A 16476-nucleotide genomic window follows, 5' to 3' on the forward strand; every position below is an offset into this window, starting at 1 on the left:
GGTTCTGTAGTTTAGTTCCACTCCAGCGGGGAGCTTGTTGATTGTGAGGTGGAGCATGGCAGCGAGGAAGATTGAGAAGAGGGTTGGAGCGATGACACAGCCCTGCTTGACCCCGGTCCGGACGTGGATTGGGTCTGTAATGGATCCGTTGGTAAGGATCACGACCTGCATGTCGTTGTGGAGCAGGCAGAGGATGGTGATGAACTTTTGGGAGCATCCGAAACAGAGGAGGACGCTCCATTGACCCTCGCGGTTGATAGTGTCAAAGTCCTTTGTAAGGCCGAAGAAGGCCATGTATAAGGGCTGGTGCTGCTCCCTGCATTTTTCCTGCAGCTGTCGTGCTGCAAAAATCATGTCCGTTGTTCCCCGTAGGGGATGAAATCCGCACTGCGACTCCGGGAGGAGCTCCTCGGCCACAGGGAGAAGACAGTTGAGGAGGACACTAGCGACGACTTTCCCAGTGGCTGATAGCAGGGAGATTCCCCTGTAGTTGCCGCAGTCGGACTTGTCCCCTTTTTTAAAGACGGTCACGATCACTGCATCTCAGATCTCCTGGCACGCTCTCCTCCCTCCAGATGAGAGAGGTGAGATCGTGTGTTCGCGCCAGCAGTGCCTCTCCGCCATACTTCAGTGCCTCAGCAGGGATTCCATCCGTTCCCATAGCCTTGTTGTTTTTTAGTTGTCTTACGGCTTTTTCTACCTCGTGCAGAGTTGGGATCTCACTGAGGTGCTGGCGGGTAGCATGCTGCGGGATGGAGTCGAGAACACTTGGGTCAAAGGCAGAGCCTCGATTGAGGAGATCGTCGAAATGCTCCTTCCAGCGGGCCCTTTAAGTGTTAAAGGGCACAACATATTGAGAAGTTAGTCTAGTAAGATTTTGATTATGGACAGGCAGTGAAGAACATTAAACATTGATGGGATGAAGGGCACGGAGAGACTGGAGAAGCTGTGATTGTTCTTCAAGCAGAGCGGCTTAAGGGGAGATTTAATAGATGTGTTCAAAATCATGAAGGGTTTTGATAGAGCAAATAAGGAGAAACTTTCCAGTGTCGGAAGGGTCTGTAACCGGAGAAGACAGATTTAAGATCGGTAGCAAAAGAGCCAGAGAGGAGATGAGGAGAATTTTCTTTACGCAGCGAGTTATGATGATCTGGAACGCGCTGCGCTGCCTGAAAGGGCGGTGGAAGCAGATTCAATAGTAACTTTTGAAAGGGAATTGGATAAATAGTTAAAAAGGAAAAATTTGCAGGGCCGTGGGGAAAGAGCGGGGGAGGGGGACTAATTGCTTAGCCCTTTCAAAAGGCCGGCATAGGCAGGATGGGACAAGTGGTCTCTCTGTGTTGTAAGAGTCTATGAATGTCTTTTCAAGAACTATTCTAACTAATCTACTCGCACACAAGCTTGGCTATCTCTTCAAGGGATTCAGTCAGTGTGTATGGAATGATCAATCACCACTTTTTCTTTAAAACATAGCGTTGATAAAATAAATCCAAATTATTTCTTCAAAGTGGAGGTGCAAAAATAAAGAAAAGGACAGGAATGGAAATTCATGAAAAGTAAACTTCGAGCCAAGTTCAGGGAATAACGGAACAGCTGAACGATTAGAAAAGTGAAAAAGCAGACTCGCTTCAGGTGGTGAAAGGACCTTTCTGTGCATTTTAAGCATTTTTTATTTCAGGTCTCCAGAGGGTTGCATTTTTTTTCCTCCCTTTCTCTCTGGGTTCAGGAAAAATTTTGTTCAAAAGAGTTTGAAATAGTCGACCATGCAAAATCACTGGGGTTTGTTCAAATGAACAGACGCGACAGTGAGGGAGTTGTTGCCCAAGAGGGACACGGTTCGGTGGGCCCCATGGCTTTTTCTCATCCTCCACGTTTGTTTCTAATGTTGTAAATGGTGCGCAGCAGTCCTTCTCCCACCCTGAGACAGAGGAGGCGTTTGCCTGGGACTAGCCTGCGATTGACTGGTGAAGGTTTTCATCACGTAGAGCAGTTCGTGTCTGCGTTCAGTGCATCGTCCATCCCAGCCCCCCCCTCATGGAATTGACTTTATTTTTTCAAACACGTTATTCTACATCCTGAAAACTCTTTCTTTGACTTGCCATCCATTTTTTTGTTCTTGTGAAGTGCCTCGGGCCTTTATTTTAATGTTGAAGACATTCTATCTCTCAAACCCGCGACCTCTACCCCCTAGAAGGACAAGGGCACCATCATCATAGGCAGTCCCTCGAAATCGAGGAAGACTTTGGCAGAAAAAAATCAAAGAGCAAGTTATTATTTAAATGGAGCAAGATTGCAAAGTGCTGCAGTGCAGCGGGACCCTGGGGGTCCTTGTGCATGAAGCACAAAAGGTTAGTGTTCAGGTACAGCAAGTGATCACGAAGGCCAGTGGTATCTTGGCCTTTATTGTAAAGAGGATGGAGTATAAAAGCAGCGAAGTCTTGTTACAGCTGTACAGGATATTGGTGAGGCCACACCTGGAATACTGCGGGCAGTTTTGGCTTCCATATTTACGAAAGGATATATTTGCTTTGGAGGCAGTTCAGAGAAGGTTCCAGGGATGAGGGAGTTGACTTATGAGGAAAGGTTGAATAGGTTTGGGCCTCTACTCATTGGAATTCAGAAGAATGAGAGTTAAAACGTTTAAGATTATGAGGGGGCTTGACAAGGTGGATGCAGAGAGGATGTTTCCACTGATGGGGGAGACTAGAACTAGAGGGCACGATCTTAGAATAAGGGGCCGCCCATTTAAAACTGAGATGAGGAGAAATTTCTTATGAGGGCTGTGAATCTGTGGAATTCGCTGCCTCAGAGAGCTATGGAAGCTGGGTCATTGAATAAATTTAAGACAGAAATAGACAGTTTCTTAAGCGGTAAGGGGTTAGGTGGAGCGGGCGGGGAAGTGGAGCTGAGTCCATGATCAGATCAGCCATGATCTTATTGAATGGCGGAGCAGGCTCGAGGGGCCGTATGGCCTACTCCTGCTCCTATTTCTTATGTTCTTATGTACTTGCTTCCACTCTGGGTCTGTGGTGGATCCGTTGGTCAGGATCACGGCCTGCATGTCGTCATGGAGCAGGCGGAGGATGGCGACAAACTTTTGGGGGCAGCGGAAACAGAGGAGGACGCTCCATAGTTCCTCGCGGCTAACTGTGTCAGAGGCCTTTGTGAGGTCAAAGAAGGCCATGTACAAGGGTTGGTGCTGCTCCCTGCATTTCTCTTTCAGCTGTCGAGCCGCAAAGATCATGTCCCCATTGAACCCCGTGGTGGAGTGAAATCCGCACTGTGACTCCGGGAGGAGCTCCTCAGCCACAGGGAGAAGACGGAGAAAACCTCAGCCCTGCACGAGGTAGAAAAGGCCATCCGTCAGCTCAAGAACAACAAGGTATCAGGAGCAGATGGAATCCCTGCCGAGGCACTGAACTATGGCGGAGAAGCACTATTGGCACAAATGCATGACCTCATCTCTCTCATCCGGAAGGAGGCGAGCATGCTGGGAAATCTCAGAGCTGCAGTAATTGTGACCATCTTTAAAAAAGGCGACAAGTCCGACTGCGGCAACTACAGAGGAATCTCCCTGTTGTCAGCCACAAGGGCAGCAGGCACATGGGAACACCACCACCTCCCTCGTTCCCCTCCAAGTCACACACCATCCCGACTTGGAAATATATCGGCTGTTCCCTCATCGTCGCTGGGTCAAAATCCTGGAACTCCCTCCCTAGCAGCACTGTGGGAGCACCTTCATCATCATAGGCGGTCCCCTTTTGGCTAAGATCAAGTGTAGTATCTGTTCTTATCAGTTTAATATCCCCGATGGGGACATGATATTGAATTGATTTTTGGACAGGGAGCTGGATCAGGGGCATGCCCCGTCCACTCCATGCACCGACCTGGTATTGCAATATTTCCAGGAACGGTGCAACTTCGCCTTTTGGCCTAAGATCAAACACATTGGCGCAAAGTGATCTTTGGCGTTAGAGTTGATCTGGAACGAAATTGGATAAATTTTTTAAAGATCATAGGCGGTCCCTCGAAACGAGGATGACTTGCTTCCACGTCAAAAAGGGATGAGTTCACAGGTGTTTCAATGAAGGACCGAATATTCCAGACCCTAAACTACATCCTGAAGGGTGGAAGATGCCTGTGCGTGGATTTTTTTAACGTGGGGTGGCCGTTGCACACCAGCCACCACACGGGGCTTGACAGAGCTAGGTCTTGGTCCAGTGACAAGGGTTAACCAGGACGACTGGAGACCAGCTCTGCTGCACGGACCTAGTGCGCACAGATATCGCAGTGTGGGCTGGGCCCGTGCTGCCCCTGGGCCCATGCTGCCCCTTGGCCCCGAACTCACGCCTCTCCTGGGCCCCGATTACGTCCCTCTACAGTCTCTCACCGCTCCTTCGCCCCGACCTTGCTGTATCTGCCCACGCTCCAATCACTGACCTGGATCTTGATGACGTCCCTCTTTGCTGCTGTCGCCCTCCTGCACCAGCTCCGCTTTACCTTGCCGTGGTACACCGCCTCGCTACCCATAGCCGCTGCTCACCGCTCCTTTTATGGCCCCGACCTGCTGCTGACGGTACCTTCACCACACGGGACTGCAGCGGTTCAAGAAGGCGGTTCACCACCACCTTCTCAAGGGGCGATTAGGGATGGGCAATAAATGCTGGCCTTGCCGGTGATGCCGAGAATGAATAGAAACAATGCAATTTGCACATTTGTGAAGCAGCAACTTCCATTTTGTTTTAAAACAGAGCCGCTCGCTGGGAAGAGATGTGGAAGGGATGGTGAGGAGCAGCAGTTGCTGATTCACAGCGGCTTGGCCATCCCTGTGAGTTTAAGTTCGCACCTGCACCTCTATCATAGCAATCGATTCAGGGATCCTCAGCTCCCGCTATGAGGACCCGCGTGTTGCTGTTTGAGTGTGTCTCTTGCACTCGCCTGAGTCAGAAGGTTCAAGTCCCACCCCAGGGGACTTGAGATCTCGCAGAAGATCAAGGCCTCAACCAAGAAACCAATTGAACCAATCACAAAGGCAAGCCAACATACGAAAAGATGCAAGGGAATGGAACGAGGGCGGATTGAAAACATGCATTTAAAGATGAACAGTGAAATAAATCCCGATCGTGGGTAGTTTCACCACTACACTCTAAATGTGCCAGCTGTGGCTCAGTGGGCAGCACACTCGCCTCTTTGAGTCAGGAGGTTGTGGGTTCAAGTCCCACTCCAGAGACTTGAGCACAAAAATCGAGGCTGCCACTCCCAGTGCAGTGCTGAGGGAGTGCTGCACTGTCGGAGGTGCTGTCTTTTGGATGAGATGTTAAACCGAGAGCCGGTCTGCTCTCTCAGGTGGATGTAAAAGATCCCGTGGCACTATTTCGAAGAAGAGCAGGGGAGTTATCCCCGGTGTCCTGGGCCAATATTTATCCCTCAATCAACATCACAAAAACAGATTATCTGGTCATTATCATATTGCTGTGTGTGGGAGCTTGCTGTGCGCAAATTGGCTGCCACGTTTCCCACATTACAACAGGGACTGCACTCCAAAAGTACTTCATTGGCTGTAACGTGCTTTGAGACGTCCGGTGGTCATGAAAGGCGCTATATAAATGCAAGTCTTTCATTCTTTCTTATATCCGTTTTTCTTCATGCTCCCTTTCTGGATGTGTTTGATTCCACACAAACTATCCTCGGACTATGTTTCAGTAGTGTGTCGCTCAGCGGGACACCAGAAAGTACTTGGCAGGGATGTGGACATGGCATTCGATGCTTTTCAGCCGTGGCTCGGTAGTTCGCACTCGCGGTTCTTGAGTCAGAAGGTTGTGGGTTCAAGTCCCGCTCCAGGAACTTGAGCACATAATTCTAGGTTGACACTCCCAGTGCCGTGCTGAGAGGGCGCTGCACTGTCGGAGGTGCCCACTTTCAGCTGAGACGTTAAACTGAGGCCCCGTCTGTTCTCTCGGGTGTGGGGGTAAATAATCCCACAAAACGTCCTCCCAGTGTCTTGGCCAACATTAATCCTTCAACTTCGACCCACAGCACCAAAACAGATTATCTGATCGCTTATTTAATTGCTGTTTGTGGGATGTCATTGTGCACAAATTGCCTGCCCTGTTTCCCCTGTTTTTAAACGATGACTACACTTTAACTGTAATTCATTGGCTGTGAAGCATTTTGGGACGTCCTTAGGATGTGAAAGGCGCTATATAAATGCAAACCGTTGAGTGGTCTGGTTTGATGCAGTCAATAAGGTCACTTATTACTTGGAGGGTGCAAGTCTACGTAGGGTAGAGGAACAAAGGGCTCTCCGAATATGAATACACACATCACACAGGTTATCAAGGCCATTAAAAAAAGCAAACCAGGCACTAGGGTTTATTTCTAGAGGCATAGAATTGAAAAGTAGGGAAGTTATGCTAAACCTGTATCGAACCTTGGTTAGACCACACTGCCTACAGTTCAGGTCGCCATATTATTAAAAGGATATAAAAGCACTGGAGAGCGTGCAGAGAAGATTTACAAGGATGATACCAGAAATGTGAGGGTATACATATCAGGAAAGGATGAACAGGTTGGGTCTCTTTTCTCTTGAAAAAAAGAAGGCGGAGTGGTGATCTAATAGAGGTCTTTAAAATTATGAAAGATTTTGATAGAGTGGATACAGAGAGAGTGTTTCCACTTGTGGGGAAGAGCATAACTAGAGGCCATCAATATAAGGTAGTCACCAATCAGGAATTCAGAAGAAACTTCTTTACCCAGAGAGTGGTGAGGATGTGGAACTCACTACCACAGGGAGTGGTTGAAGCGAATAGTATCGATGTATTTAAGAGGAGGCTAGACAAGCTATGAGGGAGAAGGGAATAGAGGGTTATGCCGATAGATTTAGATGAGGAAAGACAGGAGGAGGCTCGAATGGCCTGTTTCTGTGCTGTATATCCCATGTAAAACAGTGATTGAGGTTTATTATATTTTGCTCTTTCCTTCCCTGCAGGGTAGCAACGGACCACAATGTGGATAACACCACGGCAGTGCTGAGGGAGTGGCTGGTCAACGTACAGACGCTCTACCATTCTGTCGAGTGGAGACCCATGGATGAGCCAAAGTGAGTCTCATTGCTGGCTACAGCCTGGTTCATCGTTAACCCGTGAGATTTGGGCAGTTTCTCTTCATGGGCTGTGACCCCTCTCTGTGTGGGTAGCGACCCCTCTCTGTGTGGGTAGCAACCCCTCTCTGTGTGGGTAGCAACCCCTCTCTGTGTGGGTAGCGACCCCTCTCTGTGTGGGTAGCGACCCCTCTCTGTGTGACCCCTCTCTGTGCGGGCAGTGACCCCTCTCTGTGTGGGTAGCAACCCCTCTCTGTGTGGGTAGCGACCCCTCTCTGTGTGGGTAGCGACCCCTCTCTGTGTGACCCCTCTCTGTGCGGGCAGTGACCCCTCTCTGTGTGGGTAGCAACCCCTCTCTGTGTGGGTAGCGACCCCTCTCTGTGTGACCCCTCTCTGTGCGGGCAGTGACCCCTCTCTGTGCGGGCAGTGACCCCTCTCTGTGTGGGTAGCGACCCCTCTCTGTGCGGGCAGCGACCCTTCTCTGTGCGGGTAGTGACCCCTCTCTGTGCGGGCAGCGACCCCTCTCTCTGTGACCCTAACATCTGTGGTTGGGAAAATGCTGGAGTCCATTATTAAGGAAGCAGTAGCAGAACATTTGGAAAAGCAAAATGCGATCAAGCAGAGTCAGCATGGTTTTATGAAAGGGAAATCATATTTGACAAATTAGCTGGAGTTCTTTGAGGATGTAAAAAGCAGGCTGGATAAAGGGGAAGCAGTGGATGTGGTGTATTTGGATTTCCAGAAGGCATTCGATAAGGTACCACCTAAAAGGTTACTGCACAAGATAAAAGTTCACAGGGTTGGGGGGTGATATATTAGCATGGATAGAGGATTGGCTAACAGAAAACAGAAAGTCGGGATAAATGGGTCATTTTCAGGTTAGCAAACGGTAAATAGTGGGGTGCTGCAGGGATCGGTGCTGGGGCCTCAACTATTTACAATCTATATTAATGACTTGGATGAAGGGACCGAGTGTAATGTAGCCAAGTTTGCCAATGATACAACAATGGGTGAGAAAGCAAAGTGTGAGGAGGGACACAAAAAAATCAGCAAAGTGATATAAACAGGCTAAGTGAGTGGGCAAAAATTTGGCAGATGGAGTATGATGTGGGAAAATGTGAGGCTATCCACTTCGGCAGAAAAAATAGAAAAGCAATTTATAATTTAAATGGAGATAAATTGCCAAGTGCTTCAGAACAGAAGGACCTGGGGTTACTTGTGCATGAAACACACAAGGTTGCAGGTACAGCAAGTAATCAGGAAGGCAAATGGAATGATGGCCTTTATTTTAAGGGGGATAGAGTATAAAAGCAGAGAAGTCCTGCTACAACTGTACAGGGTATTGGTGAGGTCACACCTGGAATACTGCGTGCAGTTTTGGTCTCCGTATTTAAGGAAGGATATACTTGCATTGGAGGCTGTTCAGAAAAGGTTCATAGGTTGATTCCGGAGATGAGGGGGTTGACTTCTGAAGATAGGTTGAGTGGGTTGGGCCTAGACTCACTGGAGTTCAGAAGAATGAGAGGTGAGCTTGATAATGAGAGGCTTGACAAGTTGGATGCAGAGAGTATATTTCCACTTGTAGGGGAAACTAAAACTAGGGGGAATAGTCTCAGAATAAGGGCCGCCCATTTAAAACTGAGATGAGGGGGAATTACTTCTCTGAAGGTTGTAAATCTGTGGAATTCTCTGCCCCAGAGAGCTGTGGAGGCTGGGTCATTGAATATATTTAAGGCGGAGATAGATAGATTTTTGAGCAATAAGGTTATGGGGAGCGGGCAGGGAAGTGGAACCGAGTCCATGATCAGATCAGCCATGATCGTATTAAATGGCGGAGCAGGCTCAAGGGACCAGGTGGCCTACTCCTGCTGCTATTTCTTATGTTCTTATGACCTCTCTAGCGTGGACAGTGACACCTCTCTGGACCAGTTTGAGAGCGGATGGGCCCTGATATTTCCTGACAACAGAGAGTCAGATTGAGATTATCAATTGCTTCTATAATTTTTTAGGAAATTCGTTCCTTGGATGTGGGCATCGCTGGTAAGGCCAGCATTTAATACCCATCCCTAATTGCCCTTAAGAAGGTGAGCTTTGAACCGCTGCAGCCCATGTGGTGAAGGTGCTCCCACAGTGCTGTTCGGGAGGGAGTTCCAGGATTTTGACCCAGCAACGCTGAAGGAACAGCCGATATATTTCCAAGTCAGGATGGTGTGTGACTTGGAGGGGAACGTGGAGGTGATGGTGTTCCCATGCGCCTGCTGCCCTTGTCCTTCTAGGTGGTAGAGGTCGCGGGTTTGGGAGGTGCTGCCGAAGAAGCCTTGGCGAGTTGCTGCAGTGCATCTTGTGGATGGTGCACACTGCAGCCACGGTGCGCCGGTGGTGGAGGGAGTGAGTGTTGAAGGTGGTGGATGGGGTGCCAATCAAGCGGGCTGCTTTGTCCTGGATTTGAGTAGCACCCGTGAGATGGGTTTCGCCTCTCACCCATCAGGATGCAGTCACTTCTCCACATGTCTACACCGTCCCTTATGGTCCCCATACTCCATGGCTACCTACTGTCCAGTGACTCTCATGATTTTAGTAGTAGTAGCAGTATTCACACACCATATTCAGTGGCTTTAATGAATCTGGCAGGTTTACCTTTGGCTTGCCTCTGGCTGCACTTTGGGCTCTGTGATCTCAATGGATGTTTGGATGTCTTGTGGGCCGTGCACACAATCCAACCGCATCGCTATGGGTAATGACTAAGGGGAGCAAAGAAGCTTCCAGTGAAAGGCTTGTCTCGTCGGGGTGTTTTTCTACGTTGAGGAAGCTGTTGATGATGAAGCTGATGATGGGTTTGTGTGGAGCCCCAGGTGTGTTTGTGTGGAGCCCCAGGTGTGTTTGTGTGGAGCCCCAGGTGTGTTTTCATTCACGGGATGTGGGCGTCGCTGGCAAGGCCGGCCTTTATTTCCCATCCCAATTGCCCTTGAGAAGGTGGTGGTGAGCCACCTCTCTTGGCTCGCTGGGCCCTTTCAGAGGGTAGTTAAGAGTCAACACATTGCTGTGGGTCTGGAGTCAGCTATAGGCCAGACCGGGTAAGGGCGGCAGATTCCCTTCCTTCAAGGGCATTCGTGAACCAGATGGGTTTTTACAGAAATCCGGTAGGTTCATGGACACCATTACTGATTCTAGCTTCTTTGAAACATTTCCAGAGTTATTTAATTGAACTCGATTTAAATGTCGTGGTGGAATTAAACTTGTGTCTTAATAGTCCTATGCTACTGTACTGCACTCTACCTGGGCAGTGGGGAGGGATGGGTGGGGGGTGAGGGAGGGGTGGGGAAGGTGAGGGAGGGATGGGTGGGGGGTGAGGGAGGGGTGGGGAAGGTGAGGGAGGGATGGGTGGGGGGTGAGGGAGGGGTGGGGAAGGTGAGGGAGGGATGGGTGGGGGGTGAGGGAGGGGTAGGGAAGGTGAGGGAGGGATGGGTGGGGGGTGAGGGAGGGGTGGGGAAGGTGAGGGAGGGATGGGTGGGAGGTGAGGGAGGGGTGGGGAAGGTGAGGGAGGGATGGGTGGGAGGGTGTGGGAGGGGTAGGGAAGGTGAGGGAGGGATGGGTGGGGGGTGAGGGAGGGGTGGGGAAGGTGAGGGAGGGATGGGTGGGAGGTGAGGGAGGGGTGGGGAAGGTGAGGGAGGGATGGGTGGGGGGTGAGGGAGGGGTGGGGAAGGTGAGGGAGGGATGGGTGGGGGGTGAGGGAGGGGTAGGGAAGGTGAGGGAGGGATGGGTGGGGGGTGAGGGAGGGGTGGGGAAGGTGAGGGAGGGATGGGTGGGAGGTGAGGGAGGGGTGGGGAAGGTGAGGGAGGGATGGGTGGGGGGTGAGGGAGGGGTGGGGAAGGTGAGGGAGGGATGGGTGGGAGGTGAGGGAGGGTGGGGAAGGTGAGGGAGGGATGGGTGGGAGGTGAGGGAGGGGTGGGGAAGGTGAGGGAGGGATGGGTGGGGGGTGAGGGAGGGGTGGGGAAGGTGAGGGAGGGATGGGTGGGGGGTGAGGGAGGGGTAGGGAAGGTGAGGGAGGGATGGGTGGGGGGTGAGGGAGGGGTGGGGAAGGTGAGGGAGGGATGGGTGGGAGGTGAGGGAGGGGTGGGGAAGGTGAGGGAGGGATGGGTGGGGGGTGAGGGAGGGGTGGGGAAGGTGAGGGAGGGGTGGGGAAGGTGAGGGAGGGATGGGTGGGAGGTGAGGGAGGGTGGGGAAGGTGAGGGAGGGATGGGTGGGAGGTGAGGGAGGGGTGGGGAAGGTGAGGGAGGGGTAGGGAAGGTGAGGGAGGGATGGGTGGGGGGTGAGGGAGGGGTGGGTAAGGTGAGGGAGGGATGGGTGGGAGGGGTGGGGAAGGTGAGGGAGGGATGGGTGGGAGGGGTGGGGAAGGTGAGGGAGGGATGGGTGGGAGGGGTGGGGAAGGTGAGGGAGGGATGGGTGGGAGGTGAGGGAGGGTGGGGGAGGGATGGGTGGGAGGGGTGGGGAAGGTGAGGGAGGGATGGGTGGGAGGGGTGGGGAAGGTGAGGGAGGGATGGGTGGGAGGTGAGGGAGGGTGGGGGAGGGATGGGTGGGAGGGGTGGGGAAGGTGAGGGAGGGATGGGTGGGAGGGGTGGGGAAGGTGAGGGAGGGATGGGTGGGAGGGGTGGGGAAGGTGAGGGAGGGATGGGTGGGAGGGGTGGGGAAGGTGAGGGAGGGATGGGTGGGAGGGGTGGGGAAGGTGAGGGAGGGATGGGTGGGAGGTGAGGGAGGGTGGGGGAGGGATGGGTGAGTTGCTTGTCTCGGTGAAATGCTGGTGTTGTGCTGGCTACTAATGCCCTTTGTGTGCTTTGCAATGTTGGGTTCCAGATCCTACTTCGATGAAATTGGGCCGAAGCACTGGTCCGACTCTCGGTATGAGCACGTGATGAAGCTGCGACAAGCTGCACTGAAATCGGCCCGGGAGAGGTGGGCCGATTATATTTTGGTAAGGAATGCAACGTTTGAATGGAGTTGCTCTCGGGGAGAAGCCCTGAATGTTGTACTGCTCTTGCTCATCAAAACCCACAAAATTAGCTATAACGATTACTTTGATGTTTATTGCTGCTGCTGCGAACTTGCAATAACCGGGGCCATTGATCAGACAACTCATTAGGTGCTGGGCTGTGGTCGGTACGAGCAATGTGGAATTTGTTCTAATCCACGACCATGTGTCTGCCATGGCTCCGTGGGCAGCAGTGTCACTAGTCAGAAGGTTGTGGGTTCGAGTCCCACTCCAGAGACCTGAGCGCACAAACCCAGGCTGACACTCCCAGTGCAGTGCTGAGGGAGCGCCGCACTGTCGGAGGTGCCGTCTTTCGGATGAGACGTTAAACCGAGACCCCGCCTGCTCTCTCAGGTGGACGTAAAAGATCCCAGGACACTATTTTGAAGAAGAGCAGGGGAGTTATCCCCAGTGTCCTGGGGCCAATATTTATCCCTCAATCAACATCACTGAGAGGGATTATCTGGTCATTATCACAGTGCTGTTTGTGTGATCTTGATGTGCGCAATTTAAAACGTTTTATTTATCCGTTCACGGGATGTGGGCCTCGCTGGCAAAGCCGGCATTTATTGCCCATGTCTAACTTCACTGGAGAAGGTGGTGGTGAGCCACTGCAGTCCTTGTGGTGAAATTTTCGTGGCGGTTTTCAGGCAGGTAAAAGTCAACCACACCGTTGTGGGTCTGGAGTCACATATGTAGGCCAGACCAGGAAAGGACGGCAGATTTCCTTCCCTACAGGACGTTAATGACGCCGATGGGGTTTTTAGCGACAATCCGATAGCTTCATGGTCACTATTACTGACCCTAGCTTTTTATTCCAGGTTCAGTTAAAGGGGAGGGCCACTGCGAACTCTGCAGCCACTTTAGTGGCAAACACTGGACCACCAGGGAGGGATTCGGCCTGGCACCTAAGAGGGGGGCGCCAGTCTGCCTGTGGGCATAATTGTCGGCCCGACCTGGCAGTCGGCCGACGCGAACAAATAAAACGGGGTCGTCGGCAGCGCGACCTCCCCATTAAAGGCGGCCGTTCCGCTCAGCCGCAAGAAGGGTACGGACAGAAAAAGCTGCTGGGGGTATGAACCAGCGGCGGCCTGCTCCCGCGGGGCAATTTCGAAAAGGGGGTCGCCGCGGTCGGTAAGGGGTCGGCGTGTGCACGCCGCGGCGGGAAACCTGCCAGAGCGATCCCCTACACCGCTCCAAAACTAACGGAGGGCAATTTACAAAATGGCGGACCTGCACGCCGACCGAGCGGTGATTCACACCTGTGGCCACCTCTTTGAGACGATCACGGGCCTAACAGGCTGGCTGATTTTGATGAGGGCGGCTATTACTCCTTAAAGTCAGGTGGGAGAGCTTGGGGGTGTGGGGGGGAGCGGCGGGAGCGGGGAGCTGAGGGGGGGGGAGCTCTGGGGGGGGGGAGGTAGGGGGAGCTCTGGGAGGGGGGGGAGGGTGGGGGACCTCTGGGGGGGCGGGTGGGGGAGCTCTGGGGGGGGGGGGAGGGTGGGGGAGCTCTGGTGGGGGGAGGGGGGGGGACCTCTGGGGGGGAGGGTGGGGGAGCTGTGCGGGAGGGTGGAGCAGGAAGCTGGGAGGGGGCGGGAGCTAGGGGGGGAGGGAGTGGGAAGCTGGGGAGGAGGGAGGGTGGGGGAGCTGGGAGTGGGGGGAGCTGTGCGGGGTGGGGGGGGGGGAGGGGATGGGGGGAAGAGTGTGTGGAGCGGGAGGGAGGGTGGGGGAGGTGGGAGGGAGGGGAGAGGGTGCGGGAGGTGGGAGAGTAGGGGGGGGGAGGGTGGGGAGAGGGTGGGGATGGGCAGGAGCGGGAGGTGGGTGTGTCAGGTGGGGGGTGGGCGGGAGAGTCTAATTAGAATAATGGTCCACGGACTGAGGCTGGAGAAGCTTGTTCTAGCCAGGTCTACAGCTGTAGGTTGGCTGATGCCCAGACACTGTTATGTCTGAGGCCGGGAATTTTCTCCGTGCTGCTCCCACATCGGCGCCACAGGCTACACGCATAAACAAGGTTTATCCCGGGATCTCTGGGAGCATTTCCGAGGAAATTGCCGGTCTGGAACTGGGTGCCGCTCTCCATTTTACCGATATTTGTTCGGTAAGGATATTAAGGGTTACGGAACGGTTAAATGGAGTTATGATATCATGATCTGTATGAATGGTGGAACAGGCCCGAGGGGTTGAATGGGCTGTCACCTGCCCTCAGTGTTCCTAATAACCCCCTGACATTGCAGCTTTTATACAACTGAAGCCATTTCTGCTCCTCAGCCCCACACTGTGGGTGCTCGTCTTGTTGACGTGCACCGTCTCCACTCCCGCCACGCACTGAGGAGCTTCCTGCTGCGTGCCCAGTGAGCCATGCCTGGCACCCACCTTACCCCAGCACAGCGTGTGTCTGGCAGAGCCCAGAGCTGGCAAAGCGGGCCCTGTAACTGCTCCTCTCCCAACACTTTTTTGTTTCTTTTAAGTTTCTAGACACAGACAACTTCCTGACCAACCCGGACACCTTAAACCTCCTCATCGCGGAGAATAAAACGGTTATTTCTCCAATGTTGGACTCTCGCTCGGCATATTCCAATTTCTGGTGTGGAATGACCTCCGAGGTAGGGCTGAAACAATGTTATTTTTTTCTGAAAATAACGTTTCTGTTTGACTTTCCGTTTCCTGCAGCAGTTCCTCAATTTTCGGAGCTGAGGACCTTAGGGCGGTCTCCGACTCTCCGGAGAGCGTACAGTGTTTGCTTTGCTTCCAGCCTCCCCGTGGGCCTCCTCCCTCTGCCTCACCATTAGCGCCAAAGCGTTCATCCACCATGTCCGGATTCTCCGGAGCGCTCTCCCTAAACCTTCTCTGCCTCTCCACTTCCAGCTCAGCCGTTTAAATTCAAAGCCATTATTTCAGCTGAGCGCTTGCTCACCTTTCTCAATCCCTCCCTCCTTGGTTCAATTCCATCCTATTGGGAATGATTTTTTAAAAATTTGTTCACGGGTTGTGGGCGTCGCTGGCTAGGCCGGCATTTATTGCCTGTCCCTAATTGCCCTCGAGTGTCTCGCTGGCCCGTTTCAGAGTGCAGTTAAGTGCTGACCACATTGCTGTGGGCCTGGAGTCACATGTAGACAAGACCGGGTAAGGGCGGCAGATTTCCTTCCCTAAATTACATTCATGAACTAGATGGGTTTTTACGACAATCCAGTCGTTTCCTAGCCACCATTACTTACACTAGCTTTTTAATTCCAGATTTATTTAATTAACTGAATTTAAATTCCCCAGCTGCCGTGGTGGGATTAGAACTCACGTCTCTGGATCATTAGTCCAGGCCTCTGGATTACTAGTCCAGTAACATAACCACTATGCTACCGTTCCCCTAATGATACAGCACAGTAGGAGGCCATTCGGCCCATCGTGCCTGTACTGGCTCTCTGAAAGAGTGATCCCAGTTAGTCCCATTTCCATGCCCTTTCACAATAGCCCTGCAACTTTTGCCACTTCAAGTGTTTATCCAGTTCCCTTTTGAAAGTTTCCAATGAATCTGCTTACACAACCCCTTTCAGGCAGTGCATTCCAGGTCACACAACTCGCTGCGTTCAAAAACAAATTCTCCTCATCTTGCCCCTGATTCCTTTGCCAATGACCTTAAATCGTTGACCTCTGCTTACTGGCCCTCCTGCCAGTGGAAACACTTTCTCCCTAGTTACTCTCCCTAGCTACTCTCTCAAAATCCCTTTTAACTATATTGTTTTCCCCTCTTTCACCCGAAAACATTTTGTGATGTCTTCTGCATTATGAATTCAAGTTGTTTTCTGCTGCGGATTTGTTTGATGTTGAGGGAGATGACGTGCCTGGAGTCAGGTGATGCCCTGTGTGAGCTTGCGGACACTTCCCAATCGAGGTGCCTCAGTACACCGTCACTGGAGAACCGCCTTTGTGACACCACGTGGTCACCACACTCCGCACCTCTGCTGGGCACCCAGCTTCAGTCTGTCATTGTAGGGAATCAGTGGCCAAGTTCCACCGATGGTGGGACGCACTCCTAGCCACCAGCTCCAGCTCCCGCTACAGGCTGAAAAGATCAGCTCCCGCTTGATTTGGCGGGGGTGGTGTGGAGATTGATATAGTTCCCACCTCCTGCACTGCTGGGTCTATTTTGGCCGTCGATTAAATGAGTCAGTGCAGTGTAGCCGAGCTGCTATTCCTGCACGCCAACCCTGTACCAGCCTTGTATCCTTTCATGCCAACCCTGTACTACCCTGGCATTACCACCAACCAACTCTGTACCAGCCTGGCATTACCGCCAACCAGCCTGGTATCATTGCACACCAATCCTGTACTAGCCTGGCATTACACCACCAATCCT

General features: G+C 52.4%; 1 protein-coding gene and 1 pseudogene across 1 annotated transcript in view; both read left to right on the forward strand.

The window, feature by feature from the left end:
• colgalt1a (collagen beta(1-O)galactosyltransferase 1a) overlaps positions 1–16476 on the forward strand; it is an 83941-nt gene that overhangs the window by 27449 nt on the left and 40016 nt on the right. Inside the window, 3 exon segments of the mRNA XM_070867362.1 lie at positions 6989–7099; positions 11951–12068; positions 14594–14728. Of these exon segments, the coding sequence (XP_070723463.1) occupies positions 6989–7099; positions 11951–12068; positions 14594–14728 (364 nt within the window).
• On the forward strand, positions 3754–3924 carry LOC139238027 (U2 spliceosomal RNA; annotated as a pseudogene).

Source organism: Pristiophorus japonicus, chromosome 24, assembly GCF_044704955.1.
Source record: "Pristiophorus japonicus isolate sPriJap1 chromosome 24, sPriJap1.hap1, whole genome shotgun sequence".
NCBI classification, from domain to species: Eukaryota; Metazoa; Chordata; class Chondrichthyes; family Pristiophoridae; genus Pristiophorus; species Pristiophorus japonicus.